The 26,886-nt window shown below is 38.5% G+C and overlaps 1 protein-coding gene across 1 annotated transcript in view; it reads right to left on the reverse strand.

Moving 5' to 3' along the window:
- Positions 1-26,886, reverse strand: part of fancl (FA complementation group L) — a 30,561-nt gene that overhangs the window by 1,998 nt on the left and 1,677 nt on the right. The window contains exons 3-12 of the mRNA XM_038294725.1: positions 26,708-26,768; positions 26,248-26,304; positions 25,933-26,030; positions 19,011-19,107; positions 15,166-15,234; positions 9,410-9,560; positions 7,541-7,624; positions 4,905-4,950; positions 2,031-2,112; positions 1,182-1,298 (exon numbers count right to left, since the gene is read on the reverse strand). Of these exons, the coding sequence (XP_038150653.1) occupies positions 1,182-1,298; positions 2,031-2,112; positions 4,905-4,950; positions 7,541-7,624; positions 9,410-9,560; positions 15,166-15,234; positions 19,011-19,107; positions 25,933-26,030; positions 26,248-26,304; positions 26,708-26,768 (862 nt within the window). The remainder of the gene's footprint in view (positions 1-1,181; positions 1,299-2,030; positions 2,113-4,904; positions 4,951-7,540; positions 7,625-9,409; positions 9,561-15,165; positions 15,235-19,010; positions 19,108-25,932; positions 26,031-26,247; positions 26,305-26,707; positions 26,769-26,886) is intronic.

Raw genomic sequence — 26,886 nt, forward strand, 5'->3', positions numbered from 1 at the left:
TATTTTAACTTATGTTATTAGTCTGTTTTACTCTTGTCTGGAAACCTTCATCTTTTTTCTCTCGACACCATATTCCTGCCACTACCATGCTCTAGAGCAGGACTGGGATGTCCAGTATTAGTTTTCCGTTACAGTTTTTTGCTTGAAGGTTCCATTTTAGACATTTTTCCACATGTTTTCTTAGCCCCATGTATCAGTAGACCCCAACCATGATTCTCAGGAATTTGTGTCTGCATGTTAAAGGTTTAGCATTATGCCAGAACAGATGATTTTAAATTACATCCTCTTCATCATGCCACCAAGTTCTGCAAAGGCTTGTGACAGGGAACCATCTAAAGACCAACCTCTGATGACTTGCAGCCATCTGAAAATTTCCCAAAAAGACAGAGGAAAAGTAATTTACAACTACTTTGTGTTGGTCTATCATAAGGATGGACAATAATTTAAAATATGCAATATAATTTTATTCAATAACCATTACAAAATATTTCCAATATATTCATATATATGTTAAAGTCTAATTATAGCATTTGCATTGATTGATGTTCTTGGTTTTCTATGTTTTTTTTTTTAAAGTAAATATTTCTAAAATACTAAATTGGAGGATTTCTATAAACGTGTCTAAATCATTGTCATAAGGTTGTTCAGATATCTGCTGAGGGCATTTTCAGCAGCAGTTTTCTGAAGCTTTTATTTTGTTTTTATGTGAAAATACAAATTATATAGACAGAAATCAAGAAACTAGAGACTAGGAATGGCACTGCTATCGTTAGTATCAGTATCAACTCCGCAGCGACATCACTACCTGCAGACAACGCGATCATACTGTAATCCGAGCACTATTCCAGTTTTATCCCTCTCGAAACAAAATGTTTTTCAAACTAGATTTGGGACATTTCTTTATTTCACAGTTGAGAGGTGCTAACTAATTAAGCTACTTCACTTCCTTGTTTCCCCCCAGTGCACATTCACAGTATCATACCTCTGGTCACTCACTGTTATTGTAAATGTACAGAATAATACGAATAATACAACAGCAGGAGGCAGTAATTAAAAGGAAAATAGTTTGTATGCAACTGGAGTGGGAAAAAATGTCAGATAGTATGACTATGTCCATTTAAACTTTAGGGTGCAACTTGTTGCTGCAGGTGAACCTCTATGGTGATAAAGTGTGTTCATACCTCATAAAGACAGGCTTGGTGGAATGGCTGCCCACATCGGGGGTCATTACACACTTGATCTGGGATGGCATTTTCAAGTCGATAGGAGTAACAGATGCCGCACTCCATATTAAAACTCTGCACACAGAAAAGCAGAAGTGACCAGTGATGCTTTCAAACAGGTTCTGGTTACCCCTGGAGTCTGTGAGCACAAACATGCTACATCAGCCTCCAAGTATCACCTGCAACACTGACTCTGCACTATGTGCTGCTGCTTCACCATCAAACCTTCGAGGGGAAAATCTCTCTTTGCATTTTGTTGGAATTAGATGCTTCTGGGTTGTTGTTTTTTTTTTTCTGTTCCCCTGGAGCCATCCATTAAGAGAGAGGATGGCAGGTTTAAAAAAAAAAAAAAAAATCAACATCTGGTCAACTCAACTTTTTTGCACTCCTCTGAATGTTAATGAAGCTGAAGCATTAATCACCGTGGCGACAGCAGATAAACACAACGCCCTTTCAACCCATCTGCAGAGATGGGAGGGGAAAAAATGATTTTTTTTTCTTTAGAAAAAGGAGATAAATGGTTTAGTATGATTAAAGCGGTTTGATAGTGAACAGAATTCTGCCATCTTTGTTATTCTAATGATCTTATCTGTAAACAGCCCAATTAAAGGAGCAGTTGTGCCCACCTCAAAAAAAAAACCAAAACAAAACAAACCAAAACACACAGAAAAATATGGAAATGGATAGGAAGAAAAAAGCAGACATGTACATCCACCCGCTTAAAAGTTGAACAAGCACAGCTCCTGGAGCTAATCCTGATGAGAATGGACATGTTTGAAATGGAGAGGGTGCATCTGTGTGACATACAGATTTTTCGTGGGTGGCCGGTGACGGGAATTCAATCTCCAAAACATCCCGGAGGTTGTTCAAGACGCTGGAGTCCGGGTTCCTGCCAGCAAACCACAGACAGCTTCTTCACACACTAATTAACCACATGCAAATGAGGCTGCAAAGACACTGAGGGATGATTAGGACACTTTTAGCACTGCTACACAACCAGGAAAAATGAAAAGGTCTGTTTGTTTGTTCGGACTAAGGGAGAGAGAACTTCCTGAGCTCTGGGGCAAATGCTGCAACCTGTGGTGAAATTAGGATCAAAATGAGGACTAATTATGTTTTTGGTTTTTTTCCACCTAAACCCCTGAGTGATTATCAGATTTTTCTCCAAGCAGCTGAACTCGTGCCCGCTTTAATAATTATGGAATGACTGCTGAGGAGCTACACATCCCTTAAAATACAGATTTGGCCCAATGTTTCAACCAGCCTCTCAGTAGATAAAAAAAAAAAAAAAAAAATATATATATATATATATATATATATATATATATATATATATATATATATATATATATATATATATATATATATATATATATATATATATATATATATATATATATATATATTAAACATTTTATTTTAATAAATCACAACAAAATGAATCAATTGCCTTGTGCAAAATTAAAGGAATAGTACACCCAAAACATGATTAGCCTTCATTTTCTACTCACGCCCATGCTGAACAACACTCTGGAGTACTTTTTTGATATCTCAAATGCATCTGGAGATCTGGGAGGCTTCTTGCTGTCTGCTGACATTCAAATAATGGAGGTCCATGGTGCCAGAGACAGAAAGGTCCATAAAAGTCCACAAAAAACGTGTCAATATTCCTCAATACTGCTCGTCCAATGTATTCCAAGTGTCCTGAGTGGGTAGCATCCAGAATTTACTCGAAACGAAGTCATTTAGAATGTTTTTAGAGCATAAGCAGTAGTGTATAGGATTTCCTGAAAACGCGCACATGCGCGTTCACGACGCTACGGAAGCCGGCACACCAAACCAGATGAAAGTGCGCATTCAGCGTCTGCTCTGCCAATAATGCAAGCGTAGAAGAAGAAATGTGCTGTTTATCTGTGCAAAGAAAGAAACAACGAAAGAAAAATGTCTGAGGACTTCAGTGTTGAGGAAGAGCATGAGTTCTTTGCCGAGCTGAATGCGCTGGTTTGGTGTGCCGGCTTCCGTAGCGTCGTGATCGCGCATGTGCGCGCTTTCAGGAAATCCTATACACTACTGTTTATGCTCTAAAAACATTCTAAATGACTTCGTTTCGAGTAAATTCTGGATGCTACCCACTCAGGACACTTGGAATACATTGGACGAGCAGTATGGAGGAATATTGACACGTTTTTGTGGACTTTTATGGACCTTTCTGCCTCGGGCGCCATAGACCTCCATTATTTGAATGTCAGCAGACAGCAAGAAGCCTCCCAGATCTCCAGATGCATTTGAGATATCAAAAAAGTACTCCAGAGTTTTGTTCAGCATGGGGGTGAGTAGAAAATGAAGGCTAATCATGTTTTGGGTGTACTATTCCTTTAAACTACACTAAAATTCCCTGTATAACTTTCCAACAATTCCTAATTCCTATCATATTTTAACTCCTGGTTGTCTTTGTGTTACTATCAAACATTTCTAACTCTCTCTGGTTTTTCGGAGTTTTATTAAAAAACCTTATTTAAATGTGTTTGGTTTGTCATCTCAGCTTTGAACCCCAAAGTCTTGGGTCCAGTTGAAGTCTAAAGGCTTTTTCTTAGATATTTGGATTTTAGAGTGAATGTGATTAATTGTTAAGAACCGTGATGAAAAAATTAGAACAAAAATAAAGATAAAAAAGCTTCTGGCTTATAAAGCCCTTTTTTTTCAGAAATTCAGAGTTTGCTGAAAAATTGCAACTTTTTCCATGTTTTTTATATAAATATCTACACTTAAAAAACCAAACAGATAACATATATTTTAAGAGGACCAAAGATCCTGGAATTTAACCGATTAATTTCAATCTTACATTAATAGGTGTTTAATTCCCTGATTTGTTTTTATTTCAGATCACATTATGATGAAATGCATTTAAAAGCAGATATAGGATGATATGTGTAACTTATATAAGAAATATCTTCATTATTTAATTTGATACTTTGTTATATTAATCCTTTTTAAAAAATAATAGATTTAGAAGATGATAACAAAATTGATTATAGAGTACAAAATAAGTGTTAAACATTTATTTAATGTGCATCAAATACATGCTTAGTTGATAAACGACCTGGAAGACATAAAACTGATGGAACCATGAATTCTGCTCCCCTAGTTAAACCTGTCCAGCTGTAAATTAAGGATGTAAAGCTGAAGGTTACTTCGACTTTCTAAAGCAAACAGGTCTCTGACATAGAAATGTTACTGGCTCACAGGCCACTTTATTAGGTACACCTTGCTATTACCAGTTGGAAGCCCTACTTTCTCATGTTCAGGAAAACAACTGAGCTTTACTTTATGGTCAGTGAGTTTATATCCAGTCAGTCTGCCGCCTTTAAATGTTTTTTTCACAGCAGAATAAGACAAATTATTGTAATAAACCAGTTGAAACAGATTAAAAATCTAAATAAATCAGAAAAACAAACATTGAATTTAAAGGGCAAAAAGGAAAAAAAAAGGAGGAACAGTAAAGGCAGCCGGACTACGGCCTTTACACTGATGTTTTTCATAATATACTAGTTCTTAATACATTGCTATAGTTTCACATGTAATCATCAGCATGTATGAATAGAAAGTAAAGTGTGAAAAGAATATCTTAATGGATGACCTGGAGAAGAAAAGCTGGCTTAGGTGACGATTTGCAAAACTCACCACATGTGCATGTTGGCGTTCAGTTTGTTCCTCAGCGGCGTCACCACTGCAACAACAGGACAAAAGGTGGGACTTTGTTCTGGGTGTGAATTCGGATGACAGTAACAGCCTTAGATTTAAGTCGAACTTTGTCATCCCAAATGCAAAGCACCTGCAGATCCTCCAGGATTGTCCGTAACCCCCGAGGGGGGAAAAAAATGAGTCTGTCTCAAAAGAGAGGCCCTCTGCACACCCTCTGATGGAGCCATCACTGTCACATGTGAACCTTCGCTCCTCAGGGAGCTCCGTCTCCATGCGCCCCTCATCACTTTCATATTTGTTTTTCCTACATGCAAAAAGCAATATTTCTGCGTGACCTTCCGTATTTGAGGGTCGCCTCTTGTCTTGGTGTCTGAAGCGTGCGTGCATTTAATATCTTTTGTGTTGCATTGCTAGGCAACAGGCGAGGAGTTACATGACCTTGGGTTTACAGAAACAATGGTCGACAATTGACACAGACTTAACTAGAAAGCTGAAGCTCAAAGCATGGCTGGTCGGCTTGTTGTGAAAATGACATGGCGGCACACAACAACCGACAAACAGTCTGTCTGAAAACAGGTAGCCATGAGAAGGAGGATCTTTCTGTGTTTTCTTTAATGTACTGTGGGGTTTTACACAAGAAATAGAAGTAATTAAAAATGGAAATTTCTTTTTAATAAGTAATTACCAGTCCTGATTAAAGCAATGAAAAGTATTAATGAAAAATGGCTTCAGCACGAGAGGCTTTCTTTAGTTTGATCAGTATATTTATTCTATTAAACTAAAGTAATTAATATTTTTAAAAAGGAAAATAGAGTGAATTAACATGGTAACATCCAGAGTTTATTTTAACCAAGTTTATTTCTTAATAAATATATATATATATATACGGTTATGTCATGGACCTTTGATTGTCAGAAAACTACAGGTGGATAATGGTGAGTGGCAAAGCATAAATCTGCAACAAAGTGTTTGGGACAAATTTGAAGAGAATCAAAAGTATTCCTTTATTTTTGCTTTTCTCTGTAAGAGCAAAGGACGACATGTGCTTCTAAACTCAATAACCTATTAAGTTACATTTGTTAAATGTGGAAGCTATGTCCCCTTGAAGCCAGTTGCGCCTCGGGACTTCCCTTCCGGTTCTTTCCTGGGAGCAAGTTATTTACTACTCTTAACTCAAACTGGGTGAAACCATGTAAAAAAAGGACTATAAAAACAGGAGTAAAAACGTAACAGTTTACTCAATATCAGGTCGTTACAGGACAGAGAAAAATGCTTGGAGCTTGCACAGCTGTGGGCTCAAAAAACGTCAGCGAGCGTCCGGCAAAGATTGAGCCCCGAACAAGGTCATCTTCTCCTTCTTATACCTCGTGAGTCTATGTGTTGGATCAGGTGGATGCTGAACTGTCCGTATCAGAAACTGAAACGCCATCCATGCCCAAGGATTACAGATAGCTCTCCTCTATCAGTCCGGCTCCAAGATGTGCCCATATCCTGTGTATCTTTAAAAGACAAGAAGGCTGTCCTATTTAGATGACCTCCTGACACACAGTGACATCCACAATGTGAAGGAAGGCCCTCTACTCTCTCTAATCTGGCTAATAAAATAACAATGCACATGATGTATAAAAGAATAAACCTAACACATTATTGTGGCTTAATACTAACATTAATTACAGTGACTATTGTTTTTTTTTTTACTTAATAGTCCAAGCATTACAGCTGCAGTTTTAGCCATAGAGCCTGTTTTCCGAAAAAAATATGGAGGCATCTCTGTTTTACTGCAACCAGTTGTTTAGATAGTAAAATACTTTATATTGCAGTTTTTAATCAAACCGTAGATTATGATTGTTAATTTAGAGCTTTAAATCACAAAACTAGTTATATTGGTGATATAAAAATGGAAACAATTGTTTGCAACATTAACAGTAAATGGAATGAATTTGTGCAGCACTTTTTTAGGCACACTGACCAGCCAAATCAGAATCACAGTCATATATTGATAAATAGCAGAAGGCAATATGGGATACCATTAATCAGAGATCCTTTAATGCACCCTTAAAATCAAACCCAGAACTATATAAGTTGATTTTTGCGGTTGTTCTGTATATTAAATTATACTTTTGAGGTTTAGGTAATACAGTAACTGGCCAATGGTCTTTTTTATTACCGGTTTTGCTGATTTTCATGGGCTGCCTCTTGAAAAAAAAAGAAAAAAGTGTTATGCATTATTTCAAAGCTACATGCTCAAACTTCATTATTTACATTTTTGAAAAGGTGAACTTAAGACTTAGGACTGGTGGGATATATATTATCCCTTTGTTTTCATAAATCCAGACTTTTTTTTTGTTGTTAAATCATAACGACTTTGAGCTTTAGAAAAACACTCATCTGGAGACAGTAGTGTTATTAAACATCGATGTAATTGAAGCCTGAGTTTAGTCTCCAAGGCATAGATGTTCCTGTGATGTTGGGCATGCACATGACCCTGAGGCAGCAGCAGTTCCCTAAAAACTGAATCCTAATGAGATATCGCTTCATGCTTTAATACACTGTGTCAGCTGTTGGAGCGTAATGTAGTAAAAGCACAGTGTTACTGTCTGTGGATTCCAACCCACCATGATCTGCTCCCAGCAGGCAGCACTCTGGTAGCATCTTCGGGTGCCTCGGATCCACCTCCACCTTGATCGAGACGTTATTCCCTGGACACAGATATGGTCTGATGTTTACAGGCATCAGTGAGATGACCCCCCCTTAAGGTGTGGGGTTAAAAAGGCAACATCCTGTCCACAGACTTTCAGAATAACAACCTAACCTTTTAATATTTTCATACTCTCAGAAAGATGTCTTTTTAATTTCAACCAAAAGATTTTCCAAAAACTCAGTGTCAAAATAAAGCCTCATCCCATTTTTAGGAATCTTAAGAAGCTTATAAAAGCTTTATTTTCTAATCTAAACTAGGGCTAAGTAATTAATTCCATTTGCAATAAAATCGAAATGTTCAAATCACAGAGGCACTCAATTATGGTCACGTTACATTTAACAGAAGAAAGAGACCAAATGATCTAACTCCAGTCCTTTAGGTGGCAGTAATACCACAGTAAAGATTTTTTAGCTAGCTCACAGATCAATGCATGCAAACAGAAGTAAGAACTTTTTCACACAAAGGTTACCGGTACAGTAAAGTCCTGCAACAATGGAGTCTAGTGAAACATCTACACACATGTAGTAAGTGCAAAGAAATTCAAAATAAACTTGTAATATTTGTCAATTAATTGCAATTTTGATTTCTGGCAAAATCACCTAGCCTGAACTACTGTAAAACTCTAAAAAATGGGCCAGATTAATCATCCATGCAGCCTACGAATAATTCAGGATCATCTTTTAACTAATGCAACAAAGCATGAACAGTTAACTGCAGACCTAATGTTTCCTCCTTGGCTCCCTGTGTCCTTACAGTGATTTTAATATTGTACTATTCTAAAGTGTGAAATGTTCTATTGCCAGCCTAGCTACCTGATGTAGTAAAACCTGCACAAACCTTAAATAGAACTGAGCCAAACCAGCCAGTTTTCTCTCTGATGCTTTGAAACGCAAGTCAAAAATAAAGGTGGTAAAGAATTCGCTGTGGCACCTAAAGAGTGTGGAATACCTTAATGTCTGTTCTGCTCAAAGCACAATTATTTAAAAAATATTAAAAAGTCTTTTTTAGCCTTTGACTGACTATGATACTTGAAATAGTTTTAAGAAATCGTAATCCCTGTGTTTTATTTCTATTTATTTGCTTTATTATTGTTACTTATTAGTGTAATTATGAAACATGTTGATCAATTGTTGTGCTCAATGCATTACATGAAATAATTCAACACAGAGATTGAAATGGAAGGGAGTAAAAAATGAATCTTGGGAGCCAAAACGTAAAGCCAAACAAATAAAGAGAAGAATATGGTCACAGGAAATGGTGTGAGTGAAGAAGAAAGGATTAGGGAAGAAAAGAAAATCAGAATGTAAGAGCAGAGGGTAAAACGTAAAAACAACAATTAGAGAATAGATTAGAAATTGAACTCTTAAAATAACGTTATTTTTAATACTTATTCAGCCCTGAAAAAGATAATGAAGTTAAATTTAGACTTATCCAGGCTAGGCAGGAGCCTTGAGGCAACATCTACATGAATAAAATTTCCTTTTCTGAGTAAAATGTTAAACTTTTCAGGAAGGTCAAGAGCTGACCTGAAAATAAAAATAACTTAATGGAAAGGCTGTGACTCTGGTTTTCAATAAACAGTGAGAATGGTCGGTTTATGGAAATTACAGTGATTTAAAGTAGCCTAGATCTGTATAGAGGTAAATGTGTCACTGGGAAAGTGAAGAGAATAATGGCAGCTATCTTTCAAATTATGTTTTTTATGTCAGTTCTTTCTTTACTACAATAATCATGTTGCAATTTGCCTAGATTAGTTGCAGGAAAATGGAAGTGTTACACTAACCAATTGCAATCCGTCTCATTGTATCAAAACGGCTGGGTTTTTCTGGCTCTAGAACCCAGGTCTTTCTGTCGATCTCATCCAGGACGTCCCAGAAGTCTGTCAGGGACTCCAGAACCAGCAGGAACTGGCTGTGGAGCTGCTCTAGAGTACTCTAAAAAAAACACAAACAGCATGGATCAGGGAAAAAGTGCTGCATTCTACTGAAACAACTAAAAATATCTACAGCTCAGGTACACATATGTCAAAGCTAAAACAGACACACTTCACTAAACATGTACATAAGATTTAGTCAAAGTTAAACACTGAGGAGCATGTTGGGGCTAACAGTTTCTGCCGTGACATTTTTGATTGAGAGGAAAAAAGAAATAAGAGCGGTTAAAACCAGTCGGTTAAAAACAGCAGCAACTCAAGCTGCATTAAGCGTGCACATATAAACACAAGCACTGAAAGAGACGCTGATAGAGGTGCAGGAGAGCAATGCAGATGGAATGAGAGCGAAAAAAAATGAGGGGAAAAAAATGAACCAAAAATTATGGGTCATTGTGCCAGCACAGTGCACACAATTAAGCTTCGTCCAGGTGCTGAGAGCCTCAGCAATTACAGCCCAATTAATGTCAGCGCCATGATTACAGTTAGAGCCCACGATAACTACTCGAGGCCCGGTTCAGCTGTTACTTAAATTCCTGCTCGATCAGAGAAGAACCTGAGAGCTGAAGGCTGCAGCAGAGGATAAAAGGAGCTGAGTCTGAGCTGAGCGCTGCTCTTTGGCTGTCTCAATCAGTTCTCTTTATCTATCAATGATGTCTCTCCCTGACCTCTATTCAGCTCTGAGAGCAGAAATGCTGAAGATGCTGTTACGTTTCTCTGCTTTTAACCCTTTTCAGCTATTCATCTTCTCAGCAATAACCTAAGAAGCACATTTTTTTAGAGAAACTTTCATTATCTTATGTACTGAGAAGCTAGGAAACATGAATATCAGTTATTGCATTTTATAATTTTGACACAAAACCCATTAACATTCATAACTGTGTTATTTTCAGCTTGTTCCTGATATTTGACTCAATTTCCTCATTTGCATCTGAAATTCTGTTAATGTCTTAATTGCCTTTGCAGTGGAAACAAGATCACAGAAGAAGCATAAAAGTATTCAAATCAAGAGAAAAGGAGGAACTTTCTTATAACCGCATGTTTAGTTGTACATGAGTGGATGGTATGGATCATATAAAGTGGGGTCCTAAAACTTACAAAGCTTCAGTGACTCACTAAAAGGCCAAAAAATTATCATGTCATCAACCATTCATCCATCTATGGTTTCCCTGGACCCAATTGCATCAATGGTAAAGATACCAAAATGTCTAAAAGTTGACCATCACCTTCCTGTGAGTGTGCATTAAAGGACCTTCTGAAGAAGGCCCAGCAGTGACTGCTGGTGTCCTACTATCAATGCTCTACAGAGTGTTTACACATACAGATTCAATGTGTGCTACACCAGCAGTACAGCAGCTCAGATTAAAGTGCATCGGAGGTTCATTCGAACTGCTGAGAAGATGATCAGCTGCCCTCTCCAAACACTGCAAGACCTACACAGTTTCCACTGCCTCAAAAAAGTGCATGACATCATCAAGGACATCACATCCAGGTCGCGCTCTGTTTGACTTGTTAGCATCGGGGAAAAGCAACAGAGCTTTAAAAAATAGAATCAACCCTTTCAAGAAGAGCTTCTATTGGGAAAAAAACATCCAACTTGCAATATGTCTAAAAGGATTGGAGCAATATCACAATGTAAGGAATAGTTGTCTGCTTTTTTGGGGGGTTTTATCCTTGCTGCTTTATGTTGGCAGTGATGCATTTTTTAAGGAGGCATTTTTTGTATTTTGTTGTATTTTTTAGAATGAGATTAAAATGGTATTCTATTTAATTCTATTCTATTTGATTGAGAAAATCCCAAAACATACCCATAGAAAAAACTGTCCAAATGATTCCAAAATACTCAATTATATCTATAGGACTATTTGTCCATATATTAGTTGCTGTCCATATACAATGACAATAAAAATAAATTCCAAGTGAAATAGAATATAATTTCTATGTATTTCATCTCGAAATGGTTCTAATTTCATTTAGGTAAGCATTTTAGTGATGTTTTTAGACTTTGGGGAGAATGTCAGGAGTTTAGAGCGATCAATGTTTTAACCCACTGCAGTTTTGAGCATCAAGTTTTTTGTATGTATGGGTGTGAAAAAAATGAATGGACAGATAAAACAGGTGTGGATGGATGAACTGACTAAAATACAGATGGATGAACGCATGGATGAATGCATGGACAGATTACTGATGGTGGATGGATGGCTGTTTGGAAACTGATGGATAAGACAGGACAGGGAATCAAACACAGAGCTGCAAATCATTTTCTAGATTTTTCCCGCTCTGATCCAGACCTGCTTAAGCCCTTAAAGGAATAGTACACCCAAAACATGATTAGCCTTCATTTTCTACTCACCACTATGCTGAACAACACTCTGGAGTACTTTTTTGATATCTCAAATGCATCTGGAGATCTGGGAGGCTTCTTGCTGTCTGCTGACATTCAAATAATGGAGGTCTATGGTGACCGAGACAGAAAGGTCCATAAAAGTCCACAAAAAACGTGTCAATATTCCTCCATACTGCTCGTCCAATGTATTCCAAGTGTCCTGAGTGGGTAGCATCCAGAATTTACTCGAAACGAAGTCCTTTAGAATGTTTTTAGAGCATAAACAGTAGTGTATAGGATTTCCTGAAAGCGCGCGCCAGCGCGTTCATGACGCTACGGAAGCCGGCAGACCAAGCCAGATGAAAGTGCGCATTCAGCGTCTGCTCTGCCGATAATGCAAGCGTAGAAGAAGAAATGTGCTGTTTACCTGTGCAAAGAAAGAAACAACGAAAGAAAAATGTCTGAGGACTTCAGTGTTGAGGAAGAGCATGAGTTCTTTGCCGCGCTGAATGCGCTGGTTTGGTCTGCCGGCTTCCGTAGCGTCGTGAGCGCGCATGTGTGCGCTTTCAGGAAATCCTATACACTACTGTTTATGCTCTGAAAACATTCTAAATGACTTCGTTTCGAGTAAATTCTGGATGCTACCCACTCAGGACACTTGGAATACATTGGAAGAGCAGTATGGGGGAATATTGACACGTTTTTTGTGGACTTTTATGGACCTTTCTGTCTCGGTCACCATAGACCTCCATTATTTGAATGTCAGCAGACAGCAAGAAGCCTCCCAGATCTCCAGATGCATTTGAGATATCAAAAAAGTACTCCAGAGTGTTGTTCAGCATGGGGGTGAGTAGAAAATGAAGGCTAATCATGTTTTGGGTGTACTATTCCTTTAAGTCAAATTTGGTACCATTCCAGATTTTTAAACTGGAATCCTGCAGATGAATCTTTAATGCATAATTGTTTATACGCCACCTTTATCTACACATATGCAGTTTCTGGTGGTTGACAAACTGTAGAACCTGCAAGGATAAAGGACATGAACACACACACACAGGTTTATTTCCCTTCCACATCTTGTTCCATACAAACGCACTGAGTGGCACATCTTGGCCCTGTAACAGAGCAGGCAATAATTACTCATTCAAATGAACATGTCAGGGCTGCCGACAGACAGGCCCTTCCCCCTGCACACAAGTCCGCACACACAACACACTCTTGGCACAGTTAAAACCATGCACACTCGCATAGATGTATACACACAAACACACTCACACACGCTTCATGTCGCCGAGTGGGAGAGATCCATCAACGGCCCAGCAGGCAGACAGGCTCCATACGGTAGCGCTGTTCTAAGCTGGTCCTCACTGTACGCCTGCCATGTATCAGCTAACACACCCCCACACACACATCAAGCGTCTCTTCCTAAAAACCACCAACTCTCTGCCTCCCTGGCTTCTTTTAACAGCGTCTATGACATATTTCAGCTCAGCTCTGCACTCCTCACTCTGCAATCAGGTTTTGGACTTTATTACACGCCAGAAAGAACAGTCCAGTCCAGTGCTCCGATATAGTGTCTGAGAGTAAGACTGACACCGAGTCGGAGGCAGCGACAGAGATGAAAGAAGGAAGACGACAAACCACAATAACGAGGAAGCACAGGGATACAAAGAGCCCACAGCTGGTTCTACATCAAAGCACCTTTACAGCAATTATAGCCGACTTAATTTGAAGGGCTGAAAGAAAAAGTGTTAATCTAGCAGGTGGAGACGCGTATCGTCACATTATGACTCAGAATGATTCAAGGATTTTTCGGGAGCTCTTCAGTTTCCTTGCACAAAAGGACTCGATACATGGCTTAGAAAACTACAGGGGTGTACAAATACATTCAGTTCATGAAATGAGATAATAAAAGATATTGGGTTTGAGAGAATCAGATAACATTTTAATAGTCTTGTGGGGAAAGACACACAAAAACATTATTATTGAGGCAATAAGCTGATCTAAAAACAAGTCCACTGTGCTCCAGAGTGAGGCCCTATTTTAACAGCAAACACCAATCACTGGACTCATGCATTTAAAAATGGCAGAGATCTTTAACTGTTATGATCTAGCAGTGATTTGTTAAATCATTATCCCAGTGGCAGCATATGAAATCGGCTGAGGAAGTAGAAGGACAACTGGCCTTGCTCGGCTTAGACTACAGCCTCTTCACCATCACACCCTATTGGCATCTGCGCAGCAGTGGACTAGTTAACGCAGGTTTATTTATTTCAGTGGCATAAAGTTAGTTAAATAATGAATAACCATGAATAATTAAAGATAATATAATTGAATAATTAAAAAAATGATTAGAAGAAAATTAGTAATCAAACAATTAATGATAAATTAAAGAAGAAGAGTTGGACTAAAAACTGAAATTATAATAATCTTCAAATAGTACAGTAAAAAGCAACAAAACCCAGCTCAAGCAGCTACGTTTTAGGGTTTTCTGGGACTTTGTTCCAGATTAGTGGAGCATAATATCTAAAAGCTGCTCTTCATGTTTGGTTCTGGGTTTGCAGAACAGATCTGAGCCAGAAGACCTGACAGTTCTAGACTGACAACAAATCTATAATTTAATTTGGTGCTAAGACATCCATTAATTTATAGAGTAAGAAGCATTTTAAAGTCTACTCTCTGAAGTACGGGGAGTCAGAGGAAGGATATTAGAACTGGGGAGATGTGCTCTACTTTCTTAGTTTTAGTGAGGACGCGGGGAGCAGCGTTCTAGATCGCCAGCAGCTGTCTGATCTGCCTTTTGGGCAGGCATGTGAGGACACCTCTGCAGTAATCAATTCTATTAAAGATCAATGCATGAATTCCTTTTTCTAGATAGATCCTGCTTGATCATTAGTCCTTTAATCCTAGAGATGCTCTTAAGGTGATAGAAATCCATCATGACACCCAGATTTTAAGCCAGTTAGTTATATTAACTGAAACCCTGTGCTAAATTTGAAGTGCTCTTCCATTGATCCAAAGACTTTGTTGATCACTTTTTTTTTGGCTTAGCTGAGCAAAATTTTGGCACATCCAAAGGAGCGCTGATTTCTCTATGCATTAACCTAGTAGTTAAATGGGTTCAAAGTCACCTGGTGACATTGTTATGTACAGCTTTGTGTTGTCTGCCTCAAGATGTAAAATCATTTGATTCGTAATATATGGTAAACAAAGTCATGTCATTTAACATATTTATGCTTTTATTAATTTTGCAAGCTTTGAGGAGATCTGTGCATGTGCGTACCTGAGGTGTCCAGGTGATGGCCAAAGGGATCGGGAGGTCAGCTGAACAGTCAGGAGCCTCTGTTGGATGCTGTGGATGTAGTAAAGAGACTCTGTTATGAAATCTGTTATAAAACATCCAAACTTCGTTTTAGCAAAGCATTTCTAAAATCCTGATTATCTTTTACCAAACACTGCATATTAAAGTTTATCCTTATTCCGTGAAAGCAAAGGACACCCCCTGACCAAGCATCGTTCCACTCCAAGAGTCAGGACCTTTAGGGCACACTGATGCAGTTTGCAGCAAAAGTGGCTCGAATGAGAAGAAACTCAGCAAAGTCTGAGGCCATAATTCTCAACTGGCAACATGTGAGTAACTTATTAGATCTTGTTACTCCCTTGGTGAATCTTTAATACAGACAAACACATTCCAACAGAGCTGGAAAACTGCTGATATAACGACAAATGATGTGACAATGACCTAACAGGTCGATACAGGCCTAGATCCATCCTCCCTGTAGATACAAAGTTTATCCTCAGTAGCTTAGCTTCAAACAACAGTACAACACAGAAACAACTAACTGCTAAACAAGCTAAAAACCTCACTGGACAAAGGCCGTATTTTTTGTGCAGTATTTTTAAGACAATTATTTAATACAGTCGATCATTGTATATTAATATCAAAATTACAGCAATTTAAGATGTCGGCTGCAGCCATTATATGGTTTAGTCTCATTTAGAAGGAAGGCAGCAGTGTGTTAAGTTCGGCGCAGTTTAATCTGAGCTCTGTCCTAATGACATGGGGGTGCCTCAGGGTTCAATATTAGGTCCTTTGTTATTCAATGTATATAAATGACCTGCTGGTTTGCTATCAGCGTGTCAACTGTCAGCTATATGCTGATGACAGTTATTTATGTATCAGAAAAAAACAGCCTTGCAGGGCAAAATAACAAACGTCTGAGTCCACATCTCCAATCCGCTTATATATTCACATTTGACATTAAATTAGGGCTGCAACTAACGACTATTTTGCAAATTTTTTAATCTGTAGATTCTTTTTTCGATTAATAATTGGATAGCAAAAGTTTCCTTAAAGAAGATTTTTTACGAAATTAAACCAGGTGAAACTAAAAATTTAAATGTAAAATGTTCTTATATTGTTTACTATTTTTATATTACTGCTCTAATTGGGTTGCTCTGACAGCTAAAAGCATATTTAAGAGTCTCTATACTCCAGTTAATGATTAATCGTTTACTTTAGTTGACGGTTATTTCAATAATTGATTAATCACAATTAATCAGATTGTTTCCCTACATTATATAATATGAATATTCTTTCAATATATTTCTCTTTCTCAAAGCAAATGAGGTCAGATAATACCTTTCTGGATAATTTTAACTTTCAAATGGTTACATCAGGAAACAACACCAAATATCTGGTATTGTGTTTTATCAACATTTAAAACGTCAAAGTCAAGTAAAAAATAAATACGCAAAAAGGTTCAATCTAATCTGAACTGTTTCCATTTTATCAGAAGTTGCCTTTTTCTTCAGCCTCGTTTTAAGTACATGTTATGATCGTTTCTCATCTATCACACACTGAATCCAATGTTTTCTCTTTCTAATCAGTCGGTTAAGGTCTTGGACAAGAAACCTATAAGGTGTCATCATTGTGACATAATACAGAAGCCAAAGCGTTTTACTTTCAAAACCTTCATACATTTTAGTTCTGTTAAATTAACTTTTAAATGTGTGAACAATCAAGTGTTGCCAGTTTTCTTCTCTTCTTGTCAGACGTCTCAATAAGACCATCAACTCAAGCCTGTCAATATTAATGTATAAATGTCTTCTTTAATCCACTGCTCTTGTAATTTGAAAATGATTAAATATTTTAAAAATCTTATCGTGTAATGGTTTACTTGTAACTTTGTTCTCAAAGCTCCCTATGGACTGGTGTTGAAAACTAGCACTCGAGCTAACACACCTACAGTAAGCGGTACATGTGGTTTTCCAATGTATATGTAATGTCCATATCAAATAATCATAATTTAAATAAATGGAAAGCCGGACATTTGTCTTCAGGCGGTAGGTCAGTCAGTGTGCCAATATACATTGGTATCTAAGTTATTAATCATTAACCACAAGTAAAAAATTTGTCTCTGTCTATTCCAGGTGTTAACTCAAAGGAAGTAGGCTCTGCTCTTAGAGACAGTCAGTCACTGCTGTATAAATAATCACAGACTACAACAATGGGCTCTATGCACAACTCCACTCCAATATTTTACGTACAGCACTTAGTAAAATGCTATTTCCTACTTTCCTTATAATCTTTTAGCAATGCATCAGTCGTTTATACTTTATTAAAGTTATAGAAGATAATGGTAAAACCACTGCAGAAGTTTTTTTAAAAACTTTAGGTGTATAAACATGAGGTAACCGTTTTTCTCTGTTCACCTTCAGGATCACAAAACTCTTTGTCCTTTCCCAGTCCTCCCTCACTCCCTAGCCATCCAAGCTTCCATGTTTCCATGCCAGTATTCCTTCTTCCAAAGCTGTGTCTGGTGAGGAATGACCTGGCGCTGGATTTGGGGGAGGCAGCTGGAGGCCAGGAGATGCCAGAGGGCTGGGGAGGGCCAGGTGGGCAGGTGGGCACAATGTGGGGTCTCACAGTCCCTAGTTATCCCCAGTGGACGTCATCCCAGCTTAGGTAAGCACCATCTCACCATGTTCACTTTGCAGCCCATTCTAAACTTCTTCCATTGCCCCTACACCAGACTTTGAGCAATGATGAAAGAAAACTTTTTAAAAGCATTTCTTTATCTTTGTTTTAAATAAACTTCATTTCAAAGTCCTGAAAGATTTTTTGTAAGCTTAAATGCATGAAATAAGGAGCTGTAAATTTTTTTAAATCAAGTTTTTAACCTAGTCAAAGAACAATTCACAGCAGCTGTAAGGAAATCTAATATTGTATCATTAAGTAATAAAAAACAAGGGAACCTTTTGAATTTAAAACGTTTAATCCCTGAGAAAAAAAAGAGTGATTAAATAGTCAATTTAGAATCTAAATCAGCTGATTTTTTCTAAAGAAAAGCCACTAACACAAAGTATTTATGTCTCTTTCAGAGATACTCAACATCTCAAACCACAATGGTCATCACAACTATAAATATCTAAAATTTTTAACTGAAAAGGGGTGTTTGGATGCAACATTTAATAGTTTATTATATTCCAAGCGCAACGTACAGAAATACTAAATGCCAATAACATATATGGTCTGTTGGATGGATTTCCAAAGCTGCTAAGGCTCATAAAGGGTGCATATTTTCAGTGGCTGAGGTTTAAGATAATGGAAAAAAGCCAAAGATTTTCCTTCTGTAGCTCGGTATAAGTCATGCATCGAAACAGCAACCGGTGACCTGGTCAGGGACGGACATTTGACTTTTGAGCCAACAAAATCAAAGTAAATAAAATACTTTAAATGGGAAATGAAAACAATGACTAGCAGCAGCAGCTATGCAGATTATTGTAAATTTATTGGTTTCTCTGTGCACACAGGAAGGTTCTATCATCCTGCTGAGGTTAGTAAAGAGATACATTATCTGAGCTACATCTCAGTCACAGCAGGTCATCATCTCTCTCCACATCCTTTCCAGTCTGACCTACATTTAGCGCCACAGATGTAAATCACAGATTTGCCATCATCTAAATGAATGTTTCCCTGTACGCAGTTTTGGAGACGTTGGCCTGTTGTGATTTGAACTCACCACAGGTCACCATGCAGTATTCCACTGGATGATGAACAATTCATGGAGCGACTATGATCAAGTTGCTGTAAAGTTCCTGTGATTGTTGCATTTAGTGGCTCACCTTTGCTTTGAGTTTAACAGTGAGAACGTGCTGCCTGCCAGAGGAGTCCTCAGCACCCAGTTTCAGTGTTTGGAAGTCCATGTCAATGAAAAGCATCCTGAGGAGGAACAGAGCAGAATTATACCTTCTCTGCCCCAAATACCCCACAATTGAGGTGGATTTTAAATGACAGCGGCCCAGCTTGCGAGGTGAGGCCAGGTAATTGTTGTGAAAAATGTGAAAGAGAAAAGCTTAGTCATATGAAGTTATTTTTGATCACAGAAAAGGCAATTTTGTTTTAGAAAAGCAAAAAAAAAAAAAAAAAAAGCTAAAACCAACCTGGTAAGGACCTTCTATTTTTCCACTTTTATCCAGACCTAAAAAAAAATTAAATCCCATACTTCTCCAGACAGCAATGCCAATGATTGAATAGGCCACTAGAACCAGCACTTTGCCAAGAAACAAATTAACACTACATCACAGCGGCTGTTGCATTTATAAAAGAGGACTTAAACTGTCAGAAAATAATGCGTCTCTGGCTGACTTTAAATTTGAGTTGCCCTATAAATCAGATTCTCTTTCATGTGCTAATTATAATTTATTGAGGGGCTAAGGACAAAATGTTGAGTTGGTGTGACTAATCGCCAACAGTGCTGTTAGATTTATGGCACAGGGATCGTTTTAACTAGTTATAACCAATCAGAAGTCTACCTCTGCTCTACTGAGGCCTGATCTCAGAAAAAGGTCCCAAACATCCGTTGTCCAGATTTACAGGACATTATAGTGGAGGCTCTGTGAGGAAAATGACAGAGCTGTATATCGAAACGAGATTTATAGGAGGAGCTAGAGATAAATGTTCGGACACACACTTAGGGAAGTGATGGAATGATGGGAGATGCTGGCCATTCGGGCACAGCTCATAAAAACTGTCTGTTCTCCCACACGTTTGCACTCAAAGCCACAGAGAAGGGCAACAGTTTTCACAAGTCATTACAAAAGCCACATCAACACTTTGAAAGCAAACAGCTTCATCCTGACAGCATTGACGACAGGCAAACTGTTCTTCAAGATATATTCTAACAATGTTAGAATGATGCTAGGAGGTATAAACCAGCAAGTATCATTCTTTGTAAAACTTAGTGAGGAGACATTCCTTTCATGTTCAGGACATTTTGTTGGGACTAAAACGACCATAAACGAGAAAATTTTAAGAGCTTGCCAGCCAGATTTTTAAGAAACCAATGCCAAATCTAAAATCTGCAGCAGAGCCAATTACAGTATGGCAGTTTTTCTTCTTCATATGACTTCCAAGTAAATATTATTATTAATAAAACCGCAGAATGGCAAAAGGAGCCAAAAGCTGTATTTCATAGCAAATAGCCACAGTTACAGTACCTTCATAAATTGTTGTCAAAATTTTTACATGATTTAATTAAACCTTTCTTTTTTTTTCTTTGGTTTAAGAACTTCCCCTAATTGTAAAAACAAAGGTGCACCTGTTGGATTTTATGCAGACCAGTCTTTGTTATTTTGGATCTTAGCTTTCTGCCCATTCTTTGTCCAATTGTTCGATCATGCTTTGGATGTCTTAAACTTATTGTGAATTTAGTTCTATAAGACTATATCAGCTGCATTTGATCAAATATATATATATACATAGAAACCTAATTTAGGGTAAATGTCCCATAGAAGCTCGACCAAATGCCTTTATAGCGATCAACAAGCCTCAGATGAAAAGCGGCCAAGATGTCCACTCCAGACAGAGGGTGGAAGATCACAGTTAAACTGGTCTGTTTTCTGCCACAATCTCAGCGTTTCAGCTTAGTTTGCTAATTCTGAGGCTTTCAGCTTCAGGCTTTATGAAGAATGTCCAGATGGATATTTAATGGGCGGGTATGTAAACCTTGAAGCACGGCTGTGTATTGATGTTAAATCACATCCTAGCCTTACACAAAGCAAATAGAAACATGGAGATGATAGACTACCTGATGAAGTGATACATGGCTAACACTTGGACACCTGTGAAGAACAATAACTTTCCTAAAAAATGCAATTAAATAAAAAAAAAACCTGACCTCAAACCTCTTAAATGTAACACATTTGTGGGCTGAATTGGTGTCTACCGACATTAAAACTCACGCCCATCTTATAGGCTGATACAGTACTACATCCCACATTCAATGTAGATCTGTTCTTCTTTTTTTAAGTCTCCTCTAAGGATGCTCCCTTTCCCTCCTTTTTTCTTTTATTTATGTCTAATCACAAAATTATTTTTGAGCCAGTGTTTTGCCTTAACAATCAATAATTACACCTTTAAAAAAAGAACAGTTTAAACAAATAAAAAAAAAAAAATCTCATGCCCCTTAGTAAACAATTGTATGAAAAACATGCATTTCCATCTTTCCATTTCAGGGCCTCCCGGCCTAGATTCCAGGGGCTTGCTGCCACCCCGCTTAGCCCTGATGGAATCAGCATGATAGTCGGACCTCTCCTGAGGACGACTGATGACACCATCTCATCTGCAACTCTGCAGCAATGTGAGGCACATCTACACCATGCTATGATTGCACCATGTGCATGTTAACCACGGGATTTATGAAAAGTGAGATCATTCTGTGATGTCGTATCACAAAATAGACATGCAGGATGGGAAGAGAGAGCTGCGGTGTGTAGAAATATAGTGCACAAGAACTATACACTAGTTCACGCAGCATAAAGATTCATATGTCGGGTTTGTAGAGTTAGTGTGTACGCGGGACAACTTCATTACTTACAGAATGTAGCATGGGAATTCCCAATCCTATTGGTGATCACTTCTATATTACAGGTTTGGGGGAGTCATTTATTAGCTGGCCTAATAATGTAAGAAAAACAAAGATGAACAATAGAAGTGTGAGCTGAAGCCCTCAGCGGTGGGCCTAGCAGGGCCAGCAGAGCTATGCTGTTGGGGGGCCTCTAAAAACCACCAACACAGTGTGACGAGTGATAACACTGCAATCAGAGAACAGAAAGCTCTGCATGTTCTCCAACAGGTTGTCACCACAGAGCACCAGCTGTGCCAATAATGAGCCCACAAGCCATCAGGGCCCCATTTTGGGTGGAACCAAGAGATAGAAGCTGACCTACTTGACCCCATTTTCAATTAATGTATTTTTCACTGCAGGTTTTTCTAACAAGATGACCACACTATGAAATGCCAAACAGAGACACGTGAAGGGGGAAGAGAAGACTCACTTTACCTGGTCCAATCAGCAGACAGAATTACAGCTGAAACCCCCAGTGGCTATTAGCACGGCACATACCAATTAAGACGCTAAGCAAATCTCGAGTGCTTTGGAGATTGAGGCCCGCTGTGTATAATGCTTTCTAACCGTAACACCGCACAGAAAATGATGTCAGTCCCATTTCTAGCATTAAGCATACCTTCACCCCCCCATACCCTATTAAGACCTGAGAGTCTTCAATTAGAACCATTTGCATTTTGCTAATATCATAATTGCAGTCGTGGTCATTAATAGGAAAGTGGAAAATGAGTGTGGTAGTCAAGGATTAATCCGAGCTGAGGGAGAACACATATCTTCCTGCTAACTGCTTTCTCCTGACGACAGTGTTAGCTTTGCCTGTCAGCGCATGAGAGCTGAGCTTTATTAAAGGCGACCTGGATTTAACTGTAACTCAATAACTAAAAATAAGGAAGTCATTAAGAACCTCTCGCTAATGTAGTGATATGTTACTGAAAGCTATGGGAGAGGGGGAAAAAAAAGATTGCTCTATTTAGCTGTGAATTCGTGGAGATTTCCTACATACCAACTTGATCTTTCCTCTGGGGAATAAACAAGAAACTTAAGAAGTAATGTGTTTGTAACTTTTCCCTCCATTGTTGATACAGAGTCAGTTTCTTAAAAGAGAGAAAAACAAAGAGCTGATATTGGGTTCACTTAACAGTATATGCTCCATCAGCAAGCAATTCCACAGACAAATTACGTCCATGGTGTCCTGGGACCATGTAAGTAGGAAATGGAACCATGTTAACATGCTGTTCATTATGGAAAAAAAAAACTGTTTCACTATTACTCAGTTTAGTCTGTTAGAAACAATAGTTCTCTACAGAAGAAATTAACAAAGTAATTCAGTGGAACTTGAGACGGTTGATCTGAGCAACTCTGATTTTAATTGTAATATTTCACAGATATATAAGTGGAAAAATGTTTGGTTATTTCATTGATAAGTTTATAATTATTCAAATATTTTTGATAATCGGTTTTTGAATGGGTATGTGATTATTGGGACACATTGCAATTATTGAGACACCCTGAGGCTATTCTAAATAGATGTTTTTTTTTTTGTCCTTCTTCTTCTTTCTAGAAACTGAACAGCTCCATAAAACCTTAAACCTGTTATAATACAGTAGCAATAGGTCACTGTGTAGGTATATCAGAACATCAATGTAAAGTAAAATAATGCAGCTAAATGCAGCTTTATCAATAAAACTATGTTGATAGAAACATTATTATTTCTTTTTTTTTAATTAAAATTAGAGGATATCCTGGGTTTATATTTGTTATGAAACCAAAACAGAAAAAAACATAGATTATTAAAGTGCTTTCTAAGTTTTCAAAAATTACATCAATATATTTACATTTCAGCTGTCCATCAGCAAATGTTACAGCACCTCATGCTTCCCTATGCTACCAGATAATGAATTTATTCAGCCCTGAACACGGCTATGCCATAGCAAAAAGCCCTGATACTTTAAAGACCATGGTACCACTGTACTTGACTGGAACCACAAACCACCCATTCCTTTTTTTTTTTTTTTTTTTTTTACAAACACAGAACAGTGTTTAAAAACAGTTTCCATAGTCAATATTCTAATTAACATTCAGTGTATCAGCCTAATTTTGACAACTTTCAGTGTGATCTGAGTTTGTGTTAAAATGCGCTGGACAGAGCCCTGGGAGCCCAGATGTGAGTAAAAGGGCCGTTACTCTCGTAATTAGTTGAGTATGCGCTACACTGAAATATGCTGGGAAAAACCCTTCATTTGATCATAAGAAAGACACCATCAGTAGGCATTGCCTACTATTTAGGGTCAGAAGGTCAGTTGGCCCCTGTGCAATGTGGCCTGGCTTCTCACTGTGTGAATGACCGAAGGCCCCTGACTTGGAAAGGCTATATCAGCACTAACCCTGTACTGACCTTCACTGTGACTAACTATATGGGCTCTCTTTCATCTTATAAACTAAGCGTATCTGTTCATGTTTCTCTCCTAGATGAACCCATTAAAGGAGCTACTAATCCTTTCACATTTTAACTTTTTTTTTTTGTACATAGATACCCCATTTACACTACCCTTGAAAAAACAATCCATGTCGAGACCGGTCCGAGCTCGGATCAGTTAACCAGGCCGAGCTTGGTTCTGACGACCATTTACACATCACGCTATCTCGGTTCCTCGACTCCTCGCCTCCTAGTGACGATCTGCAGTATTACTGCCAGTATTGACGGAGGAAATCAAGCAGTTGGTGGCGGTAATGCAGCAAAAGTTGATTGCCAACCGTCATAAAACACAAGAAAAAGACGAAGAAGGAGGGAATCAAGGTAATCAGAATGTTGCGTGGAGAAGATTGCAATTGTTGTTTATAGTTGTTGTTCTTCTTCTGTTTTGTGTTGGTTGGCAAGCAACTTCTGGAGGGGCATTACCGCCAACAACTGAAATGGAGTGTGAATCGGGATGTGCAGCCAGACGGAGATGACGCGTTCTGCTCATGCGCTCTTTTTATCAGAGAACCGAGCCAGGGAAAAAACCGAGCCGAGCCCACCTCTGGAACTGGTCTGCAGTTAGCTTGGTCCGGTTGTGTCTAGCTCGGTTCAGTTCAGTTTGCTTTCCATTTACACACGATAAGTTATCTGAGTTACTGAGCTCGGACCGGTTTCGGCACGGTTTTTCAAGGGTAGTGTAAGGCCCCGTCCACACGAAGCCGAACCCTGGCCTAAACGCACAAATTTTTCACCAAACCAGCCTCTCATCCACACGAAGCCGGCGTTTCGGGGGTCTGTAAACGATCTTTTTTTTATTCAGCCTTCAGAGTGGGAAGATTTTGAAACGCCGTTTTCACGTTTCCATCTTTAAGCTCTAACCGCATTTTTTTTTTTTTACACGCAGGCGTGTTTAGAGGCGACGCTATGACGACCAGTATCACAACAACAATGGCGCCGTTGCTGCTAATGCTACTCACCCTGCTGTCGGGCTTACAACAGAATCTTCTTCTTCTGGAATATCTCCAGGAAGAACAGAGCAATATCGACGACATAGTTCAGCATCTGAATTTGACTGAAACACGAAAATGGACCCGCAGGGCAACCATGTATAAATATTAGTGCGCATGCCCAACATTTCGTCGCCTATTTTTGCTTTGGCACCACAGCGCCACTTACAGGCCTGGCATACATTTTGCAGCGTTTTCATGCATTCGTGTGGACGATCACATTTATTTTACGTCTCAGTCTTTACGACAAACGTTCTGGAAAATATTAGCGTTTCGTGTTCGTTTTGACTTCGTGTGGACGGGGCCTTAATGGGGTTAGAAAGTACACCTGGATCAGTGTTTCTCTGCATGCTCTGTCTCTTCAAAGCCTCAGTCAGTTGTGGCTCATGAGGTTCGTCCCGTTAAGGGGGGAGGGTTTTCTTTCCACTGTGGCTACATGTAAGTCATTTGAATAATAAACTGAATAAGACTGCTGTGTTTGATAACTAATCACTTAGCAATGTATGTTATTGACCTGGAGTATGTCTGTGTGACTGGATGGAACTGGTTTTAAGTTGCTTTTTTTCTTTAAAGTACCTTGAAGCAATATATATGTTTTTAAGGAACATGCATTGATGTGTGTTTTTTTTTTTTTTGCAGTGCTAATGTCCTTTTAATAATGTTTCTATACTCACTTATCCCATCCAAGAGCCTCCATCTCTGAGATAAGCTGGGAATAATATCGAGGAGGCGGGATGGAGCGACCCTCGGGACATCGGCTTAGAGCCACTTCCTGCAACACACGTGTAAAAGGAGAAAATCACACCACTTCAAACCTATTCAACAATATCATTTCTGCAAAGGCCAAACTTCAATAAAGCCAGTTTTATCTAACTAATTTCTCAATTGAATGCTCATAGGAATGTTTAATAATATTATTAAGATCCTCCAAGGTCAGAGGGGAGCTTCTGTTGCTGATGATTTTATAAACAAGTCATCCTCATCCTTACCAGGATAGTCTTCAACTCCAGAATGAAACTGTTGAGATCGGTCGACTGCAGCAGCCTCTGTGTAAAAGACATCCTTGAATGAAGGTATAATGAAGTGGCACTATCTATTTTTTCTTTTCTTCAGTCAGCCATTCAAATCAAACACTGTGTTTGTGATTAATGTGTGCTGCCACCTGCTTAAATAATTAATGATAGCTTAAAGGCTGGGAAAATAATGAACTTTGCAGCCCAGGGTGAAATATCAATCTCATCCAAATAACCCTGAGGGACCCACGTAACAAATGCGGACATTTTCCAGGCAACGTTAATTACACAGAGGGGGGAAAAAATAGGAGGGCAAAAAGAAGGCAACATGACATGGCGATAAATACAAAGGAAATGACAAGATATTAATCAGAGATGACAGACACAAGGTTTCAGTTGATACTGTGATGCCAAGAGCAACTGATTACACATTTACCTGCTTCACTATGGGCTCATATTCACGCAACAGGTGTTTTAGCTGCCAGCAGCAGTGCAGCCTGCAGAGACAAAGTTAGGAGCAAATATGTCGTTTTTGGTTAGACTTAAGGAGGAAACACTGCATATGAATCCATGCTTGGTTTTAATACAGTTATTACCAAATAAAGGTGACATCAT

The sequence above is a fragment of the Cyprinodon tularosa genome, unplaced genomic scaffold, assembly GCF_016077235.1.
Source record: "Cyprinodon tularosa strain WSP-4 unplaced genomic scaffold, ASM1607723v1 ctg343, whole genome shotgun sequence".
Lineage (NCBI taxonomy): Eukaryota > Metazoa > Chordata > Actinopteri > Cyprinodontiformes > Cyprinodontidae > Cyprinodon > Cyprinodon tularosa.